The sequence below is a fragment of the Apus apus genome, chromosome 14 (genome assembly GCF_020740795.1).
Source record: "Apus apus isolate bApuApu2 chromosome 14, bApuApu2.pri.cur, whole genome shotgun sequence".
NCBI lineage: Eukaryota > Metazoa > Chordata > Aves > Apodiformes > Apodidae > Apus > Apus apus.
Window position 1 is genome coordinate 9924121 of NC_067295.1, and position 24179 is coordinate 9948299.

Here is a 24179-nt window from a genome sequence, read left to right on the forward strand (position 1 = left end):
TCAACTAAGCGAAACCAGGTGGAGATAAAAGCCAAATTAATGTTATTTCTTTCCAATTGGAGCATTACATGTGCTTAGGCTGTGCCATGGGACAGCTCTCCACCTCTGGGCCAGTCCAGCTGGTCCTCTGGTGCAAGGAAGTGCTACAGAGGTAATTTTACAATCTCACCAGCCCCACCAATCAAGCTTGATGGAGACTCCTAGATAAACTGTTGTGACTAAAGTGTAATGAAACCAACTCTTGGCAGCATTTCCTCTCTCACTGTATTTATGCACCTGAAACACCCTCCAGGACTGATGCTGTGAGTACACACAGACATGGACAGAATGCATTACTTTTTCAGCCAGTATTGGTTGTGGCCTTCCCTCTTGAGGGGCTAAAGCTGCACTCTACCTCTAGATAACCTGTGGCATTGATTATAAATTGTTCAACTAGATACCTAAAAAATAAAAACAGGTAGGTGTTAATTACATTAAGACTTTGTATTTATTTAACATTAAGCAAATCAGATACACACACAAAAGAAAGGTGGATTGTAGCACATAAACATCTTTTATGTAATTTATTTTAAAATAATTATTCCAGTGAGGAAAATAAAATTTTTAGGGCTTTTAACAAGGCACTGTTAAATTGCATTTGGAAATGAAAGTTTTCCACTTGTCTAGGAATCAGTAAGATGACTTCAGGTAACAGTATTCTGTACAGAATATTCTCCCCATGCAATTATTCCAACTTCTGAAGCCACAGTGAAAACATGCACTATCTGAATGGTAGTTAAATTTCAAAAGTAGTCATTCCGTGTCTAGTGTCTGTCAGTGGCATTAATATTAGCTTATTTTTATGAATAATTATTATATTTATAGACTTTTCATTATATAAAGCTAGGCTATAAGAGAAACCCAAGCTGTGACTGCAAAACACAAGGTGTTTGCTCTCCTATTGCTGCTAAGAAAAGAAAGTTGGAAAATTGGAGAAAACATAACCTCTAGGTAACAAGTTCTTACCCAAAGGTTGATGAAAGTCAGTGGGAGGCTGTTAATTTCAGAGTTTTTGAGATGTGTTTTTATAGAGTTAAAAAATGCCCCATTTATATTGTCCAGAGTGTAAGAGAAATGACTGGATTTATTGATTTTTAAATAATCTCTCAAATATAAAAATAAAATAGACATGAGTTAAAGAGTTATCTAGAAGCTACAACTCTTGCTCTTTGATACACTTTCTCTCTAATACAAAATGCTTATCTAGGAGGAAAGTAACAATTCTCAGAGCAGTTCTTTTCAAGGAAACATTACTGTATTAGTTCTGCTCTTCTTCCATATTCCTCATAGGTCTCCTTTGCAAAAGGAGAAATACAGCAACAATTCCTTGTTATTTAGGATGATGATAAAGTGAGAGCTGGTCTGGGCGTGCTGCACAGACATCTCTATCTTCAGCTTGGGGAAACTTTCTGAAACTGTCTTAATTTCTAATTGAAAGTGTAAATTTTCTAACTGAAAAAAAACCTGTGTAATTTCTAACTGAAACTCCTATTTGTCTAACATGGAGGAAAAACCACATAATTTGGCATAGTCTAGTTTTGCTTTGCAAGCATATCTAGCAGCTCTTTCTCTATGCCTTGGCTGCTCAGTTCATTTAAACTGTAGTATCTATGAACAATCTTTTCATCTGTGACAACAACCACTCGAAGCCCATGGGTATCTTCTCCCAGCTGACATCCTATTGCTGATGAAACCACCATTTCCAGGCCTTTGTAGGACCCTCCAGCATTCCTGTGGTAATGTCCAGAAAATACAGCTTTAATGCCTGGTTAAAAAAGAACAGAAAAAGAAAAAAAGAGAGTATGTATTTAGTTATCTTTTGCAGTTTATGCACAGAATGTGTTTACTTACAGTAAAAGATACTGCTGAGGTTATATGCTGAGGCTTGCACAGCTGCTGGGCTTGCAGAGAAAATTCTGTAGCAAGTACAGCTTTAAGTGGCATGTTTACCTTAATTCTTTAATGGTTCATAAAGCATAAAATTAAAGTATTTACCTGAACTTGCATTTTAAACAAATACTTAGTAAACAACAATAAATAAATCTAATGGCAATAAGTAATTAGTAAAAACTTTATTCTGCTCCTCCTAGTTCTGTTTAGGGTTACTGGACTCTGAGCTATGTCTCTGCAAGGTGTGTTTGCCATCTTGCTAGTCCTTTGGCTAGGAAAAGGGACACTCTAGAGGAAGCTGATAAAAATTAGGAAAAAATGTCAGTAATAAACAACTGCCTAAAGAATGATGCTACTGAAACTTGAGCTGAAAGCCAAGGATGGTGGAGCTGTATTGTCAATTAACATACAGAAAATTTACAAAGGAGAACTTAAACCTGTTTTCTGAAGGCTGGTGACCTGAAAAAAAAAGAAGAAAAAGGCAAGACAAACAAAACACATGAATGAGAAGATTATTTGTAATTTATCTTTTCTCAAAGACATTAGGGGGTTATTACAGATAGAACAGAGCCAGGTACATCAAAGAAACTTAATAAGCAAAAGAGGTGGGGAGTTAAAGTGAAGAAAGATGAGAGCAGCCAAAAAAATGGAAGAGTTGACAACTTGCCAGAGGAGTCAGGCTTGAGAATGGCAAGAATTAACATTTACCTAGCATGGGGTACAAGCAAAGCAGGATTATTCTGATTTACTCTGTATTTTTAATGACTTAAGGGTATTCTGTTTCTTTCTTCTTTTAAAACTGACTGTTTATACTTTGGACTGTATTGGGGTAAAAAAACCCACTCCATTATAAACTTGAAAGAAATACATTGATCTCTTGCAGGAGACAACCATGTGCTGTATCAAAGATTTTTAAGGTAAGTCAAGTCACATGCAATTATCCAAGCCTGGTCAGAAGGAGAAGAAAAGCTAAATGACAAGCAGCAGCAGGTAAAGACAACAAACATACTTTCTGTTAAGGCTTTATAATGTACTTTGTAATCCCTGGCTGAATAATCGTCTGTCTGATTGGCCCAATGAATGCCTAAAGAATTCCAGCCATTCTTCCCGTTCTCTCAGAATATGATAATTTAACAAAAAATGAAGATAGCAAATGTATTCACTAATCTGAATGGCCTTTCTGATTGTCTGTACATGTCAAATTCATGGTACCAAATAGATTATTCCCCCTGCCCTCCCATTTGATGTTTTATAAATTTCTATCACATGCTTTTATTACAACAAAATAAAACCTTGTTTAGACTCAAGAGTCAAAAAAGGAAAAATGTAGTAATTTTGATGCTAACTACTTATCTTTCCTGCCAAACTTTATAAAACCATTCACAATAGAGTTGAGAACTTAGGTTCTGCCTGAGAGAGAACATGCTATCCCAGACATGTCCAGGTTATGCCAGCATCTTTGTCCATCCAGCAATTCCAGGCACTGGTGACAGATCCAGCTGAACAGCACAGTCATGTGAACACACATGCATATAGTTTGGCAAAAAAATACTCATCAGCTTTCTTGCTAATTTAAATGGTACGTATTTTATTTTGAATGAACATGTGGAGTTAGTATAAATAGCTAATTTTATGAACAGGTTTTGGGATTAATTTTTGGCATGCCCAGTCTAAGATCCTTGGATTTCAGACTATTCTAACGCTATTTCATTCTGTGGCAAAACAGAAAAATTACTGGACCAGATGGCTGAAATTACTGGGAATTCTGTTGTTTATCATCAAGTGCAAAACATGTAAATTAATTTTATACTTTGTTACAGAAGGTGTTTAGATCTGCTGTTTATTTACTATACTATGAATGACAATTGAGTAATTTTCAAACACACCTAAAGGGTTTAGGTGTAATTTCTCTATTAAAATACAATAGGTCATGTGCTCCTTAATCATAATGATGCTTTGATGGTACTTAAAAAAGCATCTGAAAAATATACTAAGTTTATATCTATATATATATATTCCAGCAATCTGCAGTTCCATGCTTAACACAAAAGGTAACACATCATAGTCCTGTTCCAGTGGTAGACCAGAAAATGAGTACTCTGTGAGATACTATAACCTTAAATGACATTTAAAAAACAATAATTAAAAGCTAGCAACAACTGATAGTGCTTGCAGACAGCATAAATTCTGGAAAAGAGTGGAGGCAGTTTAAGGGAACTCAATGAACTTCACAAGAAATTCTGTTTCTCTAGCCATAAATACCTCCACCCTTTCTCCTGCAGTAGAGTGAGACCTCTTTCACAGTGACTGAATGAAAAGGCAGGTAGGTGACTCTGCCTTAAGACAGTTGGCTACATCACTCCTTTGCTTTTGGGGGAGCAAGTGAAGATTGGTATAAAATATATAACTAGGCTCAAAGCATAGTTAAAAATTAAGCAGCTTGGAAAGCAAAGTATAAATTATTCTGCTGTGTGCCTGGTAAAAGCTACACAGGCTTTCATAATTCAAACTCCAAATCCAAACCGGTCTCAAATAGCCCAAGGTGGATAACAGACATGGTCACTGCCAGGTGGAACCAAGTCAGCATGAGAGCTTGCTCTGACTCAGGTGCAAAGGAGTCAGGTTCCTTCCTTCCCCCTCCAGTACTCTGCTTTCAATGCAACCATCCCAAGCATCTAGCCTTTCTAATTAAAAGAGGTACAGAAGCCAAGACTTCTTGTTGTCATACATTTAAATCACACCCTGACATACGGTTTCAGTATAATCAGGACAGAGGATAAGCAATTAAAAAAATAATAAAGCAATTTTACTTAGTCTGAGAATCCAAGGGAAGATTTTGAGGAATCCATCCTAGACAGCAGATACCAGGTAGAAATCTGGCCCATAACTCTCTTCTTCCTAGGCAAACACTGAAACTTGACCACACTTCAGTTTAACTCCTGCTAACTGCCTACACTCAGTAAGGTATTTTGGTATGGAACTGAAGTAAGGGTGAGTTGTAAGCAGTGCAAATATGATACCTGAGACCAGAGATTATGTGATTTAAAAAGCTCTTGCCTCCTGTTGGCTGTGGGAGGCAAATTCTGCCTAAACAAGCTGATGTTTATGGGTACTGCTCATCCAAATTCCCCCTTTTAGCATATGTATATTATTCAGATCCTAATTGCACCAGACAGGTGTTCAGTGTTGAAGTGCCTTTGTGGATCTGGCTGCTCAGCAGCAGCCTCTGCTATAATTTAGTATCTGCTTTAGATACCTCACAGTGAAAATTCTGCCCCGACTTCAGTGTTCAGGTATTCTCTATTTCCAGTGCTAGTATTAATTCCTGATATTGTTGTGTTACAGTATGTTACATCTTGAACAACAACACAAGCAGGTCACTGCTGTGTATTAAGTCTAACTGATGTTGTTTGTTCATTCAATAGCTCTTTTTTGTTCACTCAACTGTATTCCACTCTCTTTTGTTAGTTTGCATAAGAGGGAAATCTGAACCAGTCAATGCAATAATACTAAGATGACAAACAGGCAATTTATTTTGCTCTTGCTTTTGATCTTAAACATAAAAAGAATCTTAGAGATGTGTGCACTCAAATTTAATTTATTCATTTCAGATGTTTTTCTGAAGTAATACTGTCAAGTTGCTAGCAACACCTCCCCAGACCCACTTTTCTCCCCCCTAAACTCTAAGAAAAGAAAAGGATCCCTGGCAGGCCTCATTTTTTATAGCCCCCTTTACAGTATTCCTCAGGTCAGTTAAATGCATCCATCTAATCTCTGGTTTCTGAAACAGCAGTTGGGAAAAGCTTTGACATAAAGGCTGTGTGAAATACTAAAAACCTACTGTGTAAATAAATGTCCAAAGGATGGCACCTTCACAAGCATTCATTATTTCATTTTTTATAAAACACATAGTGATTTGAATTTAAATGAGACTGGAGATTTCACAGTATCCATTAAACAAAAAAAGCAGGATCCATTACTGTAAGACACTACTCATACCTAATAGATTATTCATTACAATAAAAAAATGGATTAAACTCAGAATAAGTAAAAAACTGCAGATAGTTACTATAAAAAAACCTGCAAAAGAAACCACACATACTGATCATCATTGTCTGATGTCAGACTGCGTAACAGTACAGCAGTTACGGAGTATCTGTTAGGGAAAAACAGCCTGAACTGTCAAACTCATTTTTGATCAGAACAGAACTGGAAGCCAGAGACTCAGGATGGGCACCAGTCAGTGCTGGACATCAGGTCTTCCTCCGTCTGTTCTAGAACTGTACTTGGATCATGAAAATACCTGAAATAATTGAATTTCATATGCCTGCATACCAAACATGAGTTTTAAGAATCAATACATTTGCCAAAAAAACCCCAGTGTCTTTGTAAAAAAAGGTTTAAATACAGGAACTGATTCTGATTTAGTAAACCAAAGATGTCCTCCTACCATCATTTTCTGATCACAGAATATCACTTCTGATCTGACAAAGCTGAATCCAAAAGACAAAGAAATTTACTGTTTCAAAGATCTGATCATAACTCTTTTTCCCTGTAGAATAATTCATTCCTGCTAGGGAATAAAAGACCTGTTTTGGTGCAAATTCTGTGAATCCAAAGCAGCCTTTGTAATAATGCCCATCATACAGCACTTCTGAGTTCCCAAACTACCTAAACCAGAATAATGTTCTGGAAGACACTGAAGTCTATACCAAATACCACCTCTTTCAGGCCTGCTGATACTGAAAGTATTTTGAAGAAAACTCTAGCTACCCCAGTGATGTTACCATGCTGTTGATATGACTTCTGACAAGAATCAGGTGAGAAAGCAGTTCATTAAATGAAAAGAAACCACATACTGAATATCATGCAGAAGTCAGTTTGCCTGTTAGCAGGAGAATCTAAGGTTATTTTACAGAACTTTAAAAGTCCAGCATCTTCTTCGCACAAGTTCAGGGAAAACCCTTCTAAACAACAGTTCTGTGGCACCAGGAAAAGGTCAGCATGATTCTGACATAATTCCACTAAGAGAACAAAGGCATTGGCTGTGTCTCATGGATAATTCCCAAGAGTTACTACATCCCAGTCTCAGCTTACTGTGTAGTTGCAGTCCCACAATTCCCAGACTCTTCTCCCTTACTTGGTACTCCACCTCTGTTTTATATTCTGTTGCCTAGAAAAATGCCTTCGCTATGTGGACAGACAGACAACCACCTCTTTTAAGCCTTTCTGTTTAAGGAGTAAGTGTAAAATGTCTCTCTTTTAAGTGTGAAAATCTAGCTAAGTCATACTCCTTAACAGTACAACAGTAAAGTTTTGTGAAATACATCTGCTTTCCTAACTTCTTGAAAAATCTGATGTTTGCTAATTTAATTCAAGAAACACAGACTGAGCCCCAATCTCAAAGGAAATCTAGTTGCAATTATTATGGAAATGCAAATAGGTTAAAACAGGATGGAAAAGAAGGCATTCACATTTATCTTGAAATATTAAATATATTTCCATAAAGGAACACACACCTAGAAAAGAGTTTTTCTCACACAATCACGCAATATGGGGCTGGAATTGACTTGAACTAGCTTAAATTACTAGGGTGTCTTGACTCCACTTTCTGTAATTATACTCACTTCCATGATTTGCTTCCAAATAACCCTGAATTCAGAAGCAGCTGTTTTCCAACTCTAGCTCCCAGCATTCAGAAAGCACTGTGAGGCAGGTTTGCTGTGTCCAAGAAGTGACTGGCCGAGCCTCAGCTGGAAATCAAGCTGCCCAACCCAGCACTACAGTGTAAAAATCTAGGAAGAAAATGACCAATATAAAAATAAACCAAAGAAAAGCTAGCAGATTTTCCAAATTAGGCAGAGAATGCCTGGAATAATCAGCATAAGCAATCAGTCGCATGCTTTATTTAGACTGAGCCTTCAATTAAATAAATGCTTTTCTCAGCAAAAGCAAATGAGACTGTAAGAGAACGAGAAGCTAAATTAGTGCAGTATGAATGACATAATAAATATGTAATGGGTACAGTACAGACCTTGCTTCTCCTCCCATGCACTCTGTAGAGAATTTTGGGAAAAAAGGTGCTTCTGACAGAGCAATGGGATTTATCACAAGGTCCAGATTATCACCCTTTGACTGTTGATTAATGAACTGTTTTTTATGCTACCTGCAGACATGAATCAATGTTCAATGCATTTCATTTACAGATTTATGGCTCTCCATACAGACTACAGGTAAAGTTAAAGCAAACAAAAGGAGGCATTTCTTCACATAGCTGTAAAACATGAAACTCCTTCCCACAGACCAGTGTGAAAGCTGAAACTTCAAAAATCAACTGAACAGAGCTGTAAAAGACTCACTAAATTCACAATATTGGTAACATTAATATGATACAGTAAGTCCCTGAAAGAAAAATTGTTGCAGATAGGAAGAGTACTTGGAAGAAATGCCATTTTGCACCTTGCTGTCTTGTGCTCTTTGACTAGCAAGAGAATCAGGAGACTGGGCTATAAGGATCGTCTTCTGATCTAGCTACTCTGCTTTTGTTAGCTGTTCAGGTCTAATGATAATATCAGGTTTAAAATGCTTATCTAAAAATCCCTGCTTCACTAGCCAAACCTCTCGCTCCGTCATGATCTGAAGGAGACATACTAGCAAAGCCTAATCCTAAATGTATTTGTCCCCAAAACTGCAAGAGCTAGAGAGGAGCAGCAGTAGAGCCAAAATGGAAGCAAATGGGTGGAGAAGCAGTTCTGTCAAGTAATTAAATTGCACCAAGTGAAAAACCTGAATATTGTCAATGCTCTAATACCCTTTGAGAGTTTTTGTAGGAAGGAGAACAAAGTAAGAGGTATTCAGGGCACAGGGAGATGCTACTACAAGTGACGTGTGTGTGTGGTGTGTACACCCACGCACACGTAGGTGTGGATAGATATTTTTTAAAAGGCAATGTTTCTGGCAAATACAGCCATTTAATTCCCACAGATAAATTGATCTTGAGCACTTCCCTGGGAGTCTCAGGCTCAAATTGGCTTTTCTTTCTTCCTTTCACTTGCAGTGTACAGCCACTTTCTGAAGTGCTGAACAACACGGTCAGTTCAACAGTAATACCTGTTCTCAGAACAATTTTGCACTCCAAGTTGTTATTTCAGCTTCCCTAGAAGAGCACACATTAACATAGGCATTTTTTGCTGTACCTTTTCACTCCCCTGGGCAGGTGGTGTACATAATTTTTTCAAGACTCCAGTGCTACAAAGCAAATGGTATTATTTACTAGTTCTTTGTAAACAAAATCTCTTGTGGAATAGAATTGATTTTATCTCATTGTGGTTTGAAACTAGTCATATCACCCCCCTCAGCCAAGCAGGTGTAGCAGCAGCTAACAAAGATGTGAAAGCATCAGTCAGCACTGTGAACACAACTGTGCTCAGGCAGTTCTCAGGTCCTGTTCTCCAAAAAACCTCGTCATTTCCCACCAACAAAACTCCCATCATTTCCTACTACCTCATACAGAAAGAAGGGGTCCCACTAGAAAGTGTTGGGGAGCAGCTCCCTCCAGTTCATAACCTCTTAAGTCAACTTTAAAAGTCAAGTTTAAATAACAACATTATAGAATTATTTTGTGTAGTCCTTTAGCATCTCTGTGTTACTCTACCTTCATCAGAGAAGCTATGTGAATAAAACAGAACTGAATAATTAAAAGGTACACTCCATAGTGCTTATAAGCATCTTAATAAAAATATCCTTTAATTTGCTTTTTAGACTAATGCATCAACCAGAGTTTGATGGAGCTGGTGGCCCATGGGTCTGTGTAAGGGGGAGACAAGATACTACTTTGCAAAGAGTATCTGTGTCAAAAGTATTGTTATGTAGAACAACACTGAATAGAGCTATACAGAGAAAGATCTTAGTCTCACTTGTTTTTCCTATATAATCGGGGGAGCAAAACCAGGCATAGCCAGAGGGTGATTCCAGATCACCTAATTAAGAGTGCTGGAATAATTAAACATTTAGAGGTGCTGTCTGCAGAAGGTCACTGTCTGCTTCAAGTCAATTTTTGGGAATGCCTCTTGTGACCTTTCAGTGGAATTTACTTCCTGGTTTTGCTGCTGCTTCCATTTGAAAGTGAAACCGCCTTAGAGACCTGACAACCCCCAAACAATCCTGGTTTGCTGGGTGCTCATAGGATCAAAAAGAAGTTTTTACCAACCCAAACTACAGCCCAGTGGATAAAACATTTTTAAAAATTATCTGAGAGCATTATTTAATGTCATTACAGGCTATACTGCATAAATGTATTTTGTATTTGCTGCTGGATTGCTGGGGAAAAAAGTCTTACGTGTTATCTACATGCTAGATTACATCATACCTGGGGAAAGGTCTTTAAAAGCACTGTTGTTACACAGTGACATAGAAACTATCACATTTGGTCACTCTACCTATACCACAAACACAAAATTTCAAGGCTGAAAGTACTTGAACTATATCACTAAAGTTGAGAATATTTAAATCTAAATTATCTTAAATACCGACAAAACAACACGTAAGCAAGCACTGAGATTACTCACTTGGTGTAGGGGCTTTGCCAAAACCAAGGTCTCAATGGCAGGAAGAAGAAAATATCACTCCCTTGTCAACTTTGATTACACAACAAAGAAAATAATGAAACATACCATATGTTGTCTGGTAAATTTTAGAGTTCAGCACGCCATGCTTCAATTTTGTGCTCAAATATATCTCAGCTGTGGATGTTCAGAGAGCTGCTTGTTCATTTAATACTACAGTCCTATTTCTAAGAGGAGAATGCAGGTATCACACTCTTTAATATGTAAAGGTGTTAGAAGTTAGAGCACCTAGAATCACAAATATAATGAAAAAATACGCTATTTAATAAACTCAGGTTGCTATTCCCCGTTTTACAAAGTAAGTATTTTTAACCCTATCTGAAAAATTACTTCAAAGACATTTAGCTAAATGTACAACTTTTTAATTAAAACAAGGTGGAGACTGCAGAGAATTTCCTTCTATATTTTATCTAGGGATGCTCTCCTGGATGCAAAATCTCTCACCTAGGCAGACCACCTATTATACTCTTCATCACACTCTGAACCAAAAAGTCTTTTTTCAACTTACTTGGTGAAAAGCCAGCTATTAATATAGGTTTTATTTAACAGCACTCTCAAACAAGTTCAGACATTTGCTTAAATCTTTTAGTTCATTAGGCTCATTAACAAACATTTATTACTGTATTGTGTTTAGTAATTTCAGTGTATTAGTGATGGTTCTCACCACAAAAAGTCTTTAAAAGACAAAAAGCCTTTAAAAGACAAAAAGCCTGTAACTCAAAAAAAATAGCCATACTTTTCAGGTCTTCAGAAAAATCAGACGTTCTAAGAAAATTACACTGGAGCGAGACATGCAAGAAAAAGAATGTCTTCTGTTACATAAACTGCTTATTTTAAAGCCTAAATTTATTACTTATTTTTATCAAAGACAAATGATGTGCAGACTAGATTTTTGGCTAGACCACCACTATTGTATTTTCCCTACAAAGCTGTGAGCAAACCTGTTCATATCAGCACTACACAATCCTTAAAAGCTAAGAGGCATTTCAGGCAGCAGAGTCGAGCGACTCCACCAGATCCCAGAGATGAGATCAGGTCAGCTCGTGCCCAGCTCTGGCACACATTTTTCCTGTTCTCAGTTTCTGCATGTAGAGCAGCCAGAGCTTTGACAACTGAGGCTAAACTTCCAGAAGTTATACAAACATGCTTTCAGAAATGTATTTTCACTTAAATGATAAAGTGTGTTCTCAACTGAGCTGATTTTCACTGTCACTTGAATCACTTCAAGGACAATACTTGGTATAATGCATTTAAGGAAAAAATAGGCTACAAGATTTGTTAGACTTGCAGGTTACAAGTATGGTTTAACTTTGCATAGTAATACATATTTGCAAATGCCAGATTTTCAAATTACAAATACTTACTGTAAGGACATGATTTTATCATTAATTAGCCCAACTGTTAAGGACACTTCTAATGTGAGAAATGTAATTCAGTATTTTGTACCAGATGTAGCCTCTACAGATAGTCTTTTATCTCTGCTTGTAATGAGCAGATACTTAAACCAAAACCATAATGTAATATGTTAGTAATTAGAATAACTACAGAAGATCTAGGCTCTGAATTTAAAATAGTAATTTCCTCAAGTTGCATTCCTCACTTTAAAGCACCTGTGCAACATCACCATACTTTACAAATCTGATTATTTCCTACACATACCCCTATGAATGTATTTGTTCAAGGAAAGATCTGAATTACTAAGTTGCCCTTCCCCTCCTGTCTCTGTATAACCAGGTGAGATAAAGCTCTGTTGGACACTTCTAGAAAAAATATAAACAGGAAAACTGGGATAGTTCTAGGTCTGATCCTGGTTTATCAACAACTGAGATACGATGCCCATTGAGTAACATGACATTCACAGAATCACTGTGGTTCGAAAAGACCTTTGAGATGATGGAGTCCAACCATTAACCCTATTCTACCAAGTTCAGCACTGAGCCATATTTTCCCAAGTGCCACATCTAGATGACTTCTAAACACATCCCAGGATGGTGACTCAACCACCTTCCTGGGCAGCACGTTCCAATGTCTGACAATCCTTTCAGTGAAAAAGTTGTTCCAGTGTTTAGTCTAAACCTCCCCTGGCATAGCTTGAGGGCATTTCCTCTTTTCTATCACCAGTTCCTTGTGAGAAGTACATTACATGCCAAACAGCAATCCCTAAAAAATGTTTTACAATAGACCTTTGGAGTGGTTGCAAACACAGAATTAGAGACACAGAAAACAAAAGGAAGGAAGGACTGGTTGTAGATCAGGGGAAGAATAGCAGCATCCTAGTGGACTTGTTAAAAAGGCAGACTGACTTTTTTCCACAATGAATAGTTATGCCAGATTTCTAAATGAAATGCTTTAAGTGGTTAGCCTTCTTAAGCTGCAAGTCATAATTAAAACCCAAATGCTAAGTAGATTCGGATTTCATTAGCAGTATTCTGTGTTTTAATCCTCCAAGAATGTATGAAGTAAACAGGGCAAAACCAACTTTCATGTCCAATGATAAGCTGAGATTAATTCTTCTTTGCCAAAGCAGAGAGTCAGAAAGTAAGTGGAGTCATTGATATCTGTGCTCACGTACTGCCATGATAACTGCCTGTTTGTAAGCCACTCATACAATTCTGTGGTCTCACAAAGACTGTTCTTCAACTGAATAATTAAAAGGAAACAATGCATCCGTTACTAAGGAAACTCTGAGCCAACTTTTGATTCGGCTGATTTTTCTCAGCAGTCTGAGTTTTACCGAGCTGCTTGCTTCCTGTGTTAATTTCATTAGCAAAAAGTCTGATTATTGGATTGCAAATTATTACCTATTGACTCATTTACTAACTGTATAAAACAGCAAGCAAAAAAAAAAAAGTTAGGAAGGAAGGAAGCAAACAACATGTCATTTTGGGAGGATTTTTAGGGATAGGAATGGGACACATAATGGGAAATGATGGAAGGAAGGGACAAATGGGATGTTGGCACTGCAAGGAGTGGTGGAGAGTTTCTTCTGTAGAGTCATCTTGTATTGCCGACTTCTCATTCTCTCTTCCTTGCTCCCATCATTTGAAGCCTACCCAAATTTTGGTTAAGCCTCTGGATACACAGTAAGAGAATCAATCAGAAGATACGTGATAAAGTAAGGAGAAGTGTTACAAAGGTAACATTTTACATAACTTCCTTTACCTCTTGATTACTTGTATTCCCAGTACTGTGTTGCCAGATGTGACTAAACCATTTGAATGACAGAATCACAGAATGTCCCTGGCTGGAAGAGACCTCCACGATCATCCAGTCCAGCCCTAGACGTAACAGCACAAGCTCACCACTAGACCATGACAGAAAACTCTGGAACAGAACTGCTTTGGATTCCACATGATTTGCTTATTTTCTGGGATACAGCTGCATGGCAGTGTCCTCCTGCTAATAAGCCTTCCAATGAACTAGGATGTGTTTTAGCCAACAGCAGGTAAGCACTCATTCAGCTGCCCAACCTCCCAGCAGCAATACTTCCCACTATAGTAACAGTGGCACAAAAATTAAAAAAGATATTATGAGGTATTCTCAGTATGTCTCCTATGGGGAAAAAACAACACTTGTAAATGTTGAATCCCTCAGATGGCTCTGAGTTTTAGCCCTACTGATTGGAAACCGTAGGAGATTCAGAGCTTGGAAATTAGGCTGGTTTTGGACGAGCCCAGGCTTAACAATTATACAGTAAATCAGGAACAATTTTATAAACAATTTTCATTGTTCAGTAATCCAAATAACATGCTCTCTTGCAGATCCAGAGAAAATGACACTCTGATGCAGCACTGGCAGGCTGGCAGGACATTTTGAGAGACTAGCACCCCAGGAACATGAAGGCAATTAACAGGAAACAATGGGAACAGCATGGAGGAGTAGCTGGTACTGTGTCCGTCTCCATGGCATTTGTCAAACAAAGCTCAGGGATTTGGTACAATATCCTTGTTTAGCACAGGTCTTATCTTCCCTTCATCCCAGAAATGGCCCCTATTAGTAATGGATATGCAAAGGATTGATCTTAGCAGAGCAAGACTGTTTTTAACACTGAATAAATCTGGACTGCATTACGCTCTTGGTTTAAAATTGGCTCTGTGTGGGAGAAAACAACCTCCAAGGTAATTTTGAATTCTGTTTTCACGTTTTATGTAAAACATAAAATCTGTATTTTTTTCCTATAGCAATACCTGATCTTCTACTCCTTAGGCAGGAAAAACTCAGGTTGTCTTACATCTATCAGTACTTCCACTATAGAATCCTTGCTATTTATTTTAAAGAGTTTTTCACTTTTAGATTTTTATTTTCATTCTAAGTTAGTGTGGTAGCTTTTACAGGTGATTAGATTCGGCTGACCTGCAGGGAACAATGAGGCTTATAAGCAGTATCTAAAATTCCCTGAAAGCAGTAGTAATTTAAGTAAAATGCATTTTGTCTGACAACACAGCCATTAACAGTTTGAAAGAAAAATTTTAAAATAGGAAAATTTGAGAAAATACCTGCTTTATGAAACTTGTCCATTATCTCTTGACGAACTGATTTTTCAAAGTTGAAATAATCATGGTCTTCATCAGGTTTCCTCAGAAACAGAGGGATGTGCTGAAATACTATTATATGCTTGCATTTATATTTTTCAGCAACAGCCAGTTGCTCGTTGAGCCACACATCCTGGGCTTGCTTTAACTCCGGGCATTTGGAAGAATCAAAGTATAACTGAGAATTCAGCACAAGGAAGAAAACGCCTCCAAGCCAAAAGCTGAAGTAGTCATCCCCCCAGTTCTTGCAATAATTCTCTATTGTCTCTCTGGTTGGAGTGTTGCCAATATCATGATTTCCACTGACAAATACCAATGGGATGTCCTGGTCAGTGTTCTTCAGAACATTCTTTAAGTCTTGCTCCTGGTCCTTTCTCCATTTAGTTCCTATAGAAAAAGAACATGTTAGTGCTTATGCTGCCTTTTCCTACCATTGTTGTTAGCTTTTCTTTATGGAAATAAGCATAGTAAGAAAATATTCTGTATTATATGTGATCACAATACTATGCTGGGTCTAGAATACATCTTTAATATTGTCTGTCCTCTCAACCCTTTCCCTCCCACTGGCGTCCCTCCATTTGCAATAACTTGCCCTAAGACAGGCTCTGGATAGGAACCAACAGATAGCACAGTAGTAGGTGATGGAAGGTCAGTGTTTTGCACCTAAAGCTTTAGCAGGCTGATTCTTTCAGTCAATAAACTGATGATCTGCAAATGCAGCAACTTCAGATGGTGTAACAGCTTTACACAAGGCTAAAAACCAGGTCAGCTTCTGGTTTGTATTTCATGGCTGTGCAAAGGAATTAAGGGTGTTGTTTTTTTTTTTTTTCAAGAACTACTTTAGCAGCAAAAAAAATAATTAGTGTCTTGTGGCAACTTGTTTGTATGATGAGTCTGTTGTAATAATGAGCATGGCATTAATTTCAAAGTATGGGAATTGTGTACTTTGCTAGTTTTTCTTGCATCTGTTTTTATATTAATATGCATAAGAGGACAGTTACTGTAACTGTTGTCAGAAATTTGTCCTTGTTTCGGAAGGTGTATTTAATTGCTAGATTAATTTTCAATCACTGACAAATTTAGAAAGGATTTTTTTAAAAAAGCAGTTATTTTAGTCTGACATTTTTTAGAAAAGTCTTCTAAAGGGTAATCTTTAATTAGAGGCCATTGATATGTTTCTTACTCATAAATTAAATTGAATATTTATAAATTGTTTATTGTCCTGCAATACATGATGTATTTCTAACATGGGCCCATTTTCCAAATAATAGCTGCATTTTTAAATTAAGAAGTCATAAGAGGATTTGTACAAGAACTCTGAAATCAACTTTAGAACATGCATACAGGTCTAGGCAAATAAATCAATGTATTTTTCAGCTGTGTTCCATTTTTGTAACTACACACACGCTACAGATAGAAATGTATCAGAGGGGCTCCTGTAATGTAACTATGAGAGAAAAGATTTTTTCCTCCATGTTTCTTCAAAATACTCACACTTAATATGTTGACAAACACTGACTCTTAGTAACTATTAGTAGTGAAGATTTCAATTCCTTTTCCTCAAGTACCACCTTACTAGAATTCTACAGCTTTAGAAAAACACTGGGGAAAACCACTCATATTACTGTCTCCATTATATCTAAAAGTAAAGAGAGGTGCAAGATTTGATGCATAAAGTAAAAATTCACAACTTGGTCTTTGCTGTACATGGCAGAAAGTTATTGTAACAAAATCTTTGCTTAGTATGACACCCAATGTAGTCTAGAAAGTAGTGGATAGTAGTCAGTTTAGGCCAGTTATGGAAAATATCCTTACTAATTGTAGAAAAAACGGAGCAAATGGCATCTCATGTTGCTTGGAGGAGCTGGGTTTTAAAAAATAAACATGGCACACTTTGTGGTCCATGGGGCAGGGAACCTGGCTGAGAAAGCTGCTTTTCCTGCCCCTCCCCACCTTCCTTTGCAAAGAGTTGGAAATATCAAGCTATAAATATGAAAATGTAGGGGAGGAGGGGGGCGGGGAAAAGGGGAGGGCTCTGTGAAGAGATACGTAAACACATCACACCAGGCTGCTCTCCGTGCTATCACTTTGGGAAATTTAGCTAACAGTTTCAGAGTATAACAACATTTATGCATGTTACAGAAATAATTTCTAGAATTATGTATACTTCCTCCCCGTAGTGATATTCAAGCTCTAGAGACTAACACTCAGACTACATTTGTCGACAGCAGGGCACTGGTTCCTTCATTTAATGCAATATTATTTCTATAGCAACAGAGAGAGGTATTTTGTTTTCTTGCAGAAAACAGATTGCTCAAAATTGAAAACAAGGTCTTTGCCCAGAGAGTTGCGGAAATCATACTAAGTAAAGATTATTTTAGGACAGCTGTATCTTTGCTTTACTTTTTTTTTTTGGTAAAAGGTAAAGCAAAGCAACTTCAAAGGAAGAGAAACCAGGGAGATGAAGGTGGAAAAAAGCAGAGTAATGTTTCTGTGCTCTTTGGGTGTAGTTCTATAGAGTAAGGGCTAGGACGTCCACACCAGCCCTGGGCTGTGCTAGAGGAGCACACACCATTTGTGCTGCAGTGTCAGCCTGAGGCAGCCCCTCCAAACTTACAGCTGAGGAAAGCAATAGGTAAAGCTGATAAAGAACTGATAAAGAAGGAAGCCACTAGGAAACTAAAGTGGTCATTGCCATAGCATAAAAATATCCCCTTTAATCTCTACCAGACACAGAGACAGCTACAATATGTAATTATTCCCTTTATTATGAAAAACATTTTTATTTGATGGTGTCTTTTTTTTAGCTTAGATAGAGGCTTGTTGTAGGTAAATAGGAAAAGAACATAATGCCAAAAAGCAATGTAAAAAAATAATTTGGAAAGTGTCAGGGTAGATGTAACTGAAACAGATTTCTGTTCTGTTTATCCTGGCATCATGTGCAGTGACATTCTTAAATCCCAGGCCATAATATTATTTCTTTTATGTTAGGTTCTGCAGATACAGCCCTGCCCTGAGATAAATGCTTCTCCAATTAATAGCCCATATAGGGCAGTTTGGCTTTTATGAAGAACATGGAAGTGAGCACTGTTGCTAGTGTAGCTGTCCACAGTTTCCCGCAGCTTCCCAATCTATCATTTTTGAAAGCTGAGCCATGTGAACAGGAGCAAAAAGGTACAGTGCCAGTGTCTCCCTTGCAGCCCATCTTTCTGTTGTGTCTTGTAGCACTGTTTGCCTAAACACTCCCAATATTCTTTCCTGCATTGCTTAAAGGAGTCATGACAATCTGCCTTCACTCACTGAAAGAGCAGATTTCAAGGAACTCCTATTAAAGCAATTTTGCTGAAGCTGGCTTCAGTCAGAAGAAGTAGAATTCACAGATTTTTCTGCCACATAAAATAATCCTTTAGCTGTTAATCCACAGTTACAGTTTTCTATTCCACAGAATAGAGCACCTCTATAACAAAGTGTTTGGGTTTTTTTTAATGCATTATCTATAAAAACAACTTGAAGCACTTTTTCCCCCCAAGCTGTATCTCTGCAATTCCTCCTCATGGCAATTTTTGCATTTGAGGCAATGCTTCTCTTAGAGTAACCATCTCCACCAACATTGGAACTTTTTTCCCCACAAGTATTCTAAATGTGCAATCAAGTAACAATATCAATATTTTTTCTACTGGTATGAATTAGGAGAGGAAAAAGGAAAGGTTATGGTGGTCTGCTTAGGTGGCACTTCCAGGTGTGTCTGTGTCAGTGTGAAGAGAACTGCAAGTACTGCCCCCAAGGCAGGAGACAGCCTGTGAGGGGACAGAGATGTGGTGGGAACAGCAGGGGCATTGGCCCTTCAGTTTGTGCCATTTTGCAAGAGATGGAAGTTGTACTGAGATGATCTGACTTTGAACGATCGAAGCTACTGATGATACATTCACAGTGAAAAGCCCATTAGAGGTCAATTACTGAGTATCACATGATGACTCTGCATTTCAGAGAACTTTCTAATCTCAGAAGACGATCTGAGGAGTCACTTGGATCTGGCTGGCACAACCTGACCCAGCCACAGAGCAGAATAGCAGTTTGACCCATCATGCTGCTGTTGCTGCTTCTAAACCTCCCTTTTGGAGGTGGGTTTTCTCAGAAGCCAGAGTAGTACCTCTTGTTGCCTGTTCTGCAGATCAGGACACCGACAGTACTGTGCCATGGTTTCCTACAGGAAACCCTCTAGGGAAAAAATATGTGGACCTAACACCTGTATCTGAAAGTCTGGAAAGGGGACCCTCACTGAGCCAGAGTATGTGTTTTTAAATCCCCACCGTTAACAGTGGTCTCTGTCTCTGCTTCTGCAAGATCTTTGCTTGGCCGAGGACCAGCACAGACACTTCAAGGGTGAAGCTACCCAAGATGTCTTCAGCCAGTTTAACAACATGTAAAAATGTCAGATAATCTTTTCCTGGATTTCTAAAGTACTGGTCTCAGTATTTCAATGTACCTTAAAAGTGTCCCTAACTTAGAAGATGCAAACACATAATTTTAAAGGAAAGCACAAATGTTCAGTTTGGAAAAGAAGTGAAAGTGGAAATTGTTTACCTGTGAGCTTTTATGTGAGCAACACTCATGAAAAGACATGATATGACAAATGCAATCTGCCTAACATTTAATCTGAGACCGATGGTTGAAGAACAGGTAATAAATTGCGTATTACAATATGAAACAAAATATCAAATAGAAATAATAAATCTAGTGAAAACAAAATAAAAAATGTCCAAACACCACCAATGAAAATGGAATTTAGAAGAACATTGGGGTCATTCCTTCTGTAATTTATTATAATATCAGGAGTATTACTCTGACATCAAAAGAGAAGTAATTCTTGTTGGAAGCAATCACATGGTACAAACAGAAGATCTGTGTATTTTCCTGGGTCTTACAGTGCATCAGTTGCTTTAATCAGTCTAATTATTTAGAGGACACTTCCTGTTCTTGAAATATTTTTCTTTTTTTGTTTGTTTGTTTCCATGACTGTTTGCAGTTGCCCTACTCCCTTTGCATGCCATTTAGAGGACTTTCCCTAGAAGTATTCCCTAGCTTTCTAAAGAGGAGAGGCCAAGGCCGAACTCACAGCATGCTCATTTTTTAAGTACCTCCACTGAACAGATGTAACTGCTGCCTCCATCCCTCTGTCAGAAAGCCATCTCCTCCTGTTCACAACAGGATTGCCTTTCATTTCTGCTGTTTTGGATGCCTGGCTGTTGGCTGAAGATGAACAGTTAGAAAAAAAGCAAACACCCTGCTCTCTCTCCACATTCATTTTTTCCTAGGGTGCTACAAAAATGTGGTAATAGAACGGGAGGGCACTGGCATAGAAAGATCTGTCAGGACACCCAGTTCAGTCTTGCTGATGCTCTTGTTAGTCTGTGCTCTTGTTTCTTAATTCAAACATAGTGTTTCCCCCTAGCATCTGCCATAATGAAGTCAGGTGATACACTGCATCATTCCAAATCATTACATGCAAGAATAAGTTGAGCAATTTTAATAAACCCAGGATGGTCACATTCTGAAATATGTTTTTTCTGGCTTAGTCTGTGCTGTAATAGCTAAGACGTCTCTTCTCACTTCAATAGACATATATATAATTCTAATATTCAAATAGCCTGAAAACAATTTTTTAATGTGCAAAAAACCGAATTACACAGTTAAAAATAAAGATTACTGTACTGACTGCTGGACAAACTAACTACTCAGTCTAACTTATGAAAAACCTCATCCGATTAGTTCCACTGAAAAGCAGGAACTGAAATACTCATTTGTCTACAGCTGTAAGCAACTGATTTCTTCAGTGTGTTAGAAACAAGTAATAATCTGTTCTGAGACACAAAAAGTGATCATACTAAAGAATTTCCCTGCATGAAAGCACAAATTATATTTATTTTATAACTTTGGGCATTGAAATAAGAAGGAACTTTAACTTCATTTTTAGCTATTAATTAACAGTTATTACATTAAAGCAATGGCAACACCCCAAAAGTGGTCAGGGAAACCTATTAGGGGATCAGCTGCTCGTAGAGTTTTGGTGCATGACACTATAATGACTGCAAGTACCAACATTCTTCTGAGAGTCAGCCACACAGGTGCCCACTTAACAACCTAATGTCACTTTCTGTTGTGAAAATAAGTATAATGCTTCATTTAGGCACAACACTTGGTCTTACCTTACTCATCTCCTAGCTATGCAGAGATGTCACATCAAGCCCAGGCCATCACTGCCTTTGGGTCTGTTCTTCGGATGAAATCATCACAAGCAGGAAAAAATACCATAATGTCACAGGAGTTAAAATAACAAACTTAAAAACAAGCTGAGGGTACCTAAGTCTCCTTTCCAATAACTATTCATTTTTAAGAGACAGAGCCAAGGTGTTAATGTTTCACACCTTCTTCAAATTGACTACCTGTGAGAATATTACAGCTTTTGGAGGCCTTGATCATATCTACAGTTTCATGTTAAGTAATTACAGCACAATAACTAACTCTCTGGAAGGCTGGCCCCTTCAGTCTGACAAAATTGTCATCACTGTTAAACTGAGCAACACTTTCAATAAATGAGTACAGCTAGTTAAAGACATGTACTTTTCTGGATGTCTGAGACATTGTCTACCCTTACAAAGACATCTTTGCTATCAGAACAAGTGCAGAATGGAAAGGCAGTTAATATCAGCCAGGGTCAATGGTTCAGACAGACCGTTTCTTCCTTAGAATATGCTCTCTTAGCTCAAATAGTCTTTTGCCAGTTGGTGTATTTGCTCCACACGTGTTGGCTACAGGGTGTTCAGAGAAGAGCTCACACTACAACAGGTGATGCACCATGCTTAGAGTGGTAACAGCTTGCTTGGAGCCACAGACAGGAGAACTGATGTTCTAGCCCAATTCCTACCCATTAAAATCATGTTACCCTCCCTTGACTATGTAAGAGTTGGCAGTTGGGAAGACTTGGATCAGCTTGATTAATTGAATAAAAATAATGTGGGCTAGAGCATCTGCCACTGACTTCCAAGGAAGAAGAAAATCCTTAACGATTCAGAGAGATGGAAAAGCCTGGGAACACGCCTTGTAAAAAGCAAATACTATTAAACTAGAAAGACATTTCTACACACTTTGCCTTGACCATACCTGCAGAATCCAAAGCACAGCCTTTATGCAAGTTAATCTTTACAAACAGCAAGTCCAACGCCGAGAAGACAAAGGAAGCAACAAAGATTCTAACATGGAGATACATTTACTGCGCAGTGTGCCAAACAAACAACTCTCTGTGGATGTCCACTCCATGTATACATTTTCAAATGCCCATAGACAAGACTGAATTGCTAAAGCTGAGAAGAAAATAATCTAAAACTTTCTGACCTGAGAAAGAAGCAGGAAATAAAATTATAACTTGACTTTGAGAAATTAAATTTTAATGAAACAGAGAAAAATCTAACTGCTTCCATATATGCTTATTTTTATTCATATATAAAATCTAGTACTAGATTTTCTGTACTAGTATTGAATCTAGTAGATACTTTTATCACAAAGCATATGATTTGAGATAATCATGTAATAATTACAACTTAAAGGTTTTCATAGAGTTACTGTCAACAGGATTCCTTAGCTCAACTATGGACTGGACTAGAGATGATGGTCTACAATACAATTAAGTATATACTTGCTGAAGATCAGATATTTGGTGCTGGCAGTCCAGTGGTTTCTTTGCAACAGCAAACTGCAATGTATTGTCAAACATACATGGAGAATATCTCATGCTTCCCTGCTCTTGGGCTGATTAGAGCAAATTAAATTTCACACTAAGCAGTGGAGGCTTCTGATACTCCATTAGGTTTTACTAGAATGAGATAATTACTATGAAATGTTTATTGATGCAACCATAGTGACATTTCTTGATACAGGCATTCTTAGATGTTTGACAAAGATTATGCTGCTTATGCAGATTTTTGGACATTATTAACATTAGCGTAAGAAAGTTTGGAGAAGACCATAGCCAAGAATTCTTTTGGTTTGGGCTCCATCCTGCCAAACATACAGAAGTTTTAGATAGCTTGAAACAGCAAAATAAATTATGCAGTAAATTTAGTTAGATTAAGCTACCTTTTTGTCAGGAAACTAGGTCAAACTTAGACACAGCTCATGATATTTAAGGTGATAGTACAAAAAAAAAGCCTCCTTGATAAGCAACATTGTTAAATACAAAGTAATTTTTTTTAAGCAGAAGATTTACCTATAGTCTGATCTAGTATAAACATTTCAAAGCCACTTCTGCCTTACACTTAAAAAGTCAGTCTGTGCCTTTTCTACTTTGTGCTCTATTATAAATCTCCACTGACAGGGCAGGGATTTAGCTGACAGTTTTGCTGAAACCACATGTGACAGCAGCATTCAGCTGCGTGCTCCCCAGCTGTGCCAGGCTGACAGGAGTTAAAAAACTACACATACTTGGCTTTGGTTAGTAAGCCAAGCAGCTGGTTCAAATGGCAAAAAAAAAGCAAATATAGTAAAGGTCACATGCTTACAGTAATTTTAAAGTTGGAACCATATTTTAAGACACCATTTTTTAACCTGTTTTATGCTTGTTATACAGACAAGACAAGCATCAGCATTCATTCTCGTGCCTTCTATATGAGAAAGGAATTTTTTTAAAGAATTGTTGTATTTTTTAATTGTATGTTACAATTAAAATTTCACGAAGTTATCTCCTTACATACATGCTTTCCCTTAACAACTAGCTGAGCAGCTCAATTTTGCCTGGCAATTTTTTTTTTTTTTAAAATGAATGTTACTTTGTTTTAGCAAAACGAGTTCTTTTAATGGTAGCTTAAAAGCAACAGTAAAAGCAGTTCACAGCCAGATTTACTGTGGTTAAATCACTTTTTGATAAAGATACGAAGAATTATCAGGCATTTTTTCCTTTGTAAAATGTCTTACTAATTCGCTGTATATAACATTAAGAACCTGAATTGGACGTGTAATTTCTCTGTAATTTTTTCAGTTTGCAAATGTATAAATGGCAGTTTGTGCAGTGCATGCAGATTTCAGCATTAAATTAATATTA

At 37.5% G+C, this 24179-nt stretch overlaps 1 protein-coding gene across 1 annotated transcript in view; it reads right to left on the minus strand.

Moving 5' to 3' along the window:
• Window positions 1-468: 468 nt before the first annotated feature.
• CPPED1 (calcineurin like phosphoesterase domain containing 1) overlaps window positions 469-24179 on the minus strand; it is a 39694-nt gene continuing 15983 nt past the window's right edge. The window contains exons 3-4 of the mRNA XM_051632360.1: window positions 15050-15472; window positions 469-1804 (exon numbers count right to left, since the gene is read on the minus strand). Of these exons, the coding sequence (XP_051488320.1) occupies window positions 1572-1804; window positions 15050-15472 (656 nt within the window). The 3' untranslated portion in view covers window positions 469-1571. The remainder of the gene's footprint in view (window positions 1805-15049; window positions 15473-24179) is intronic.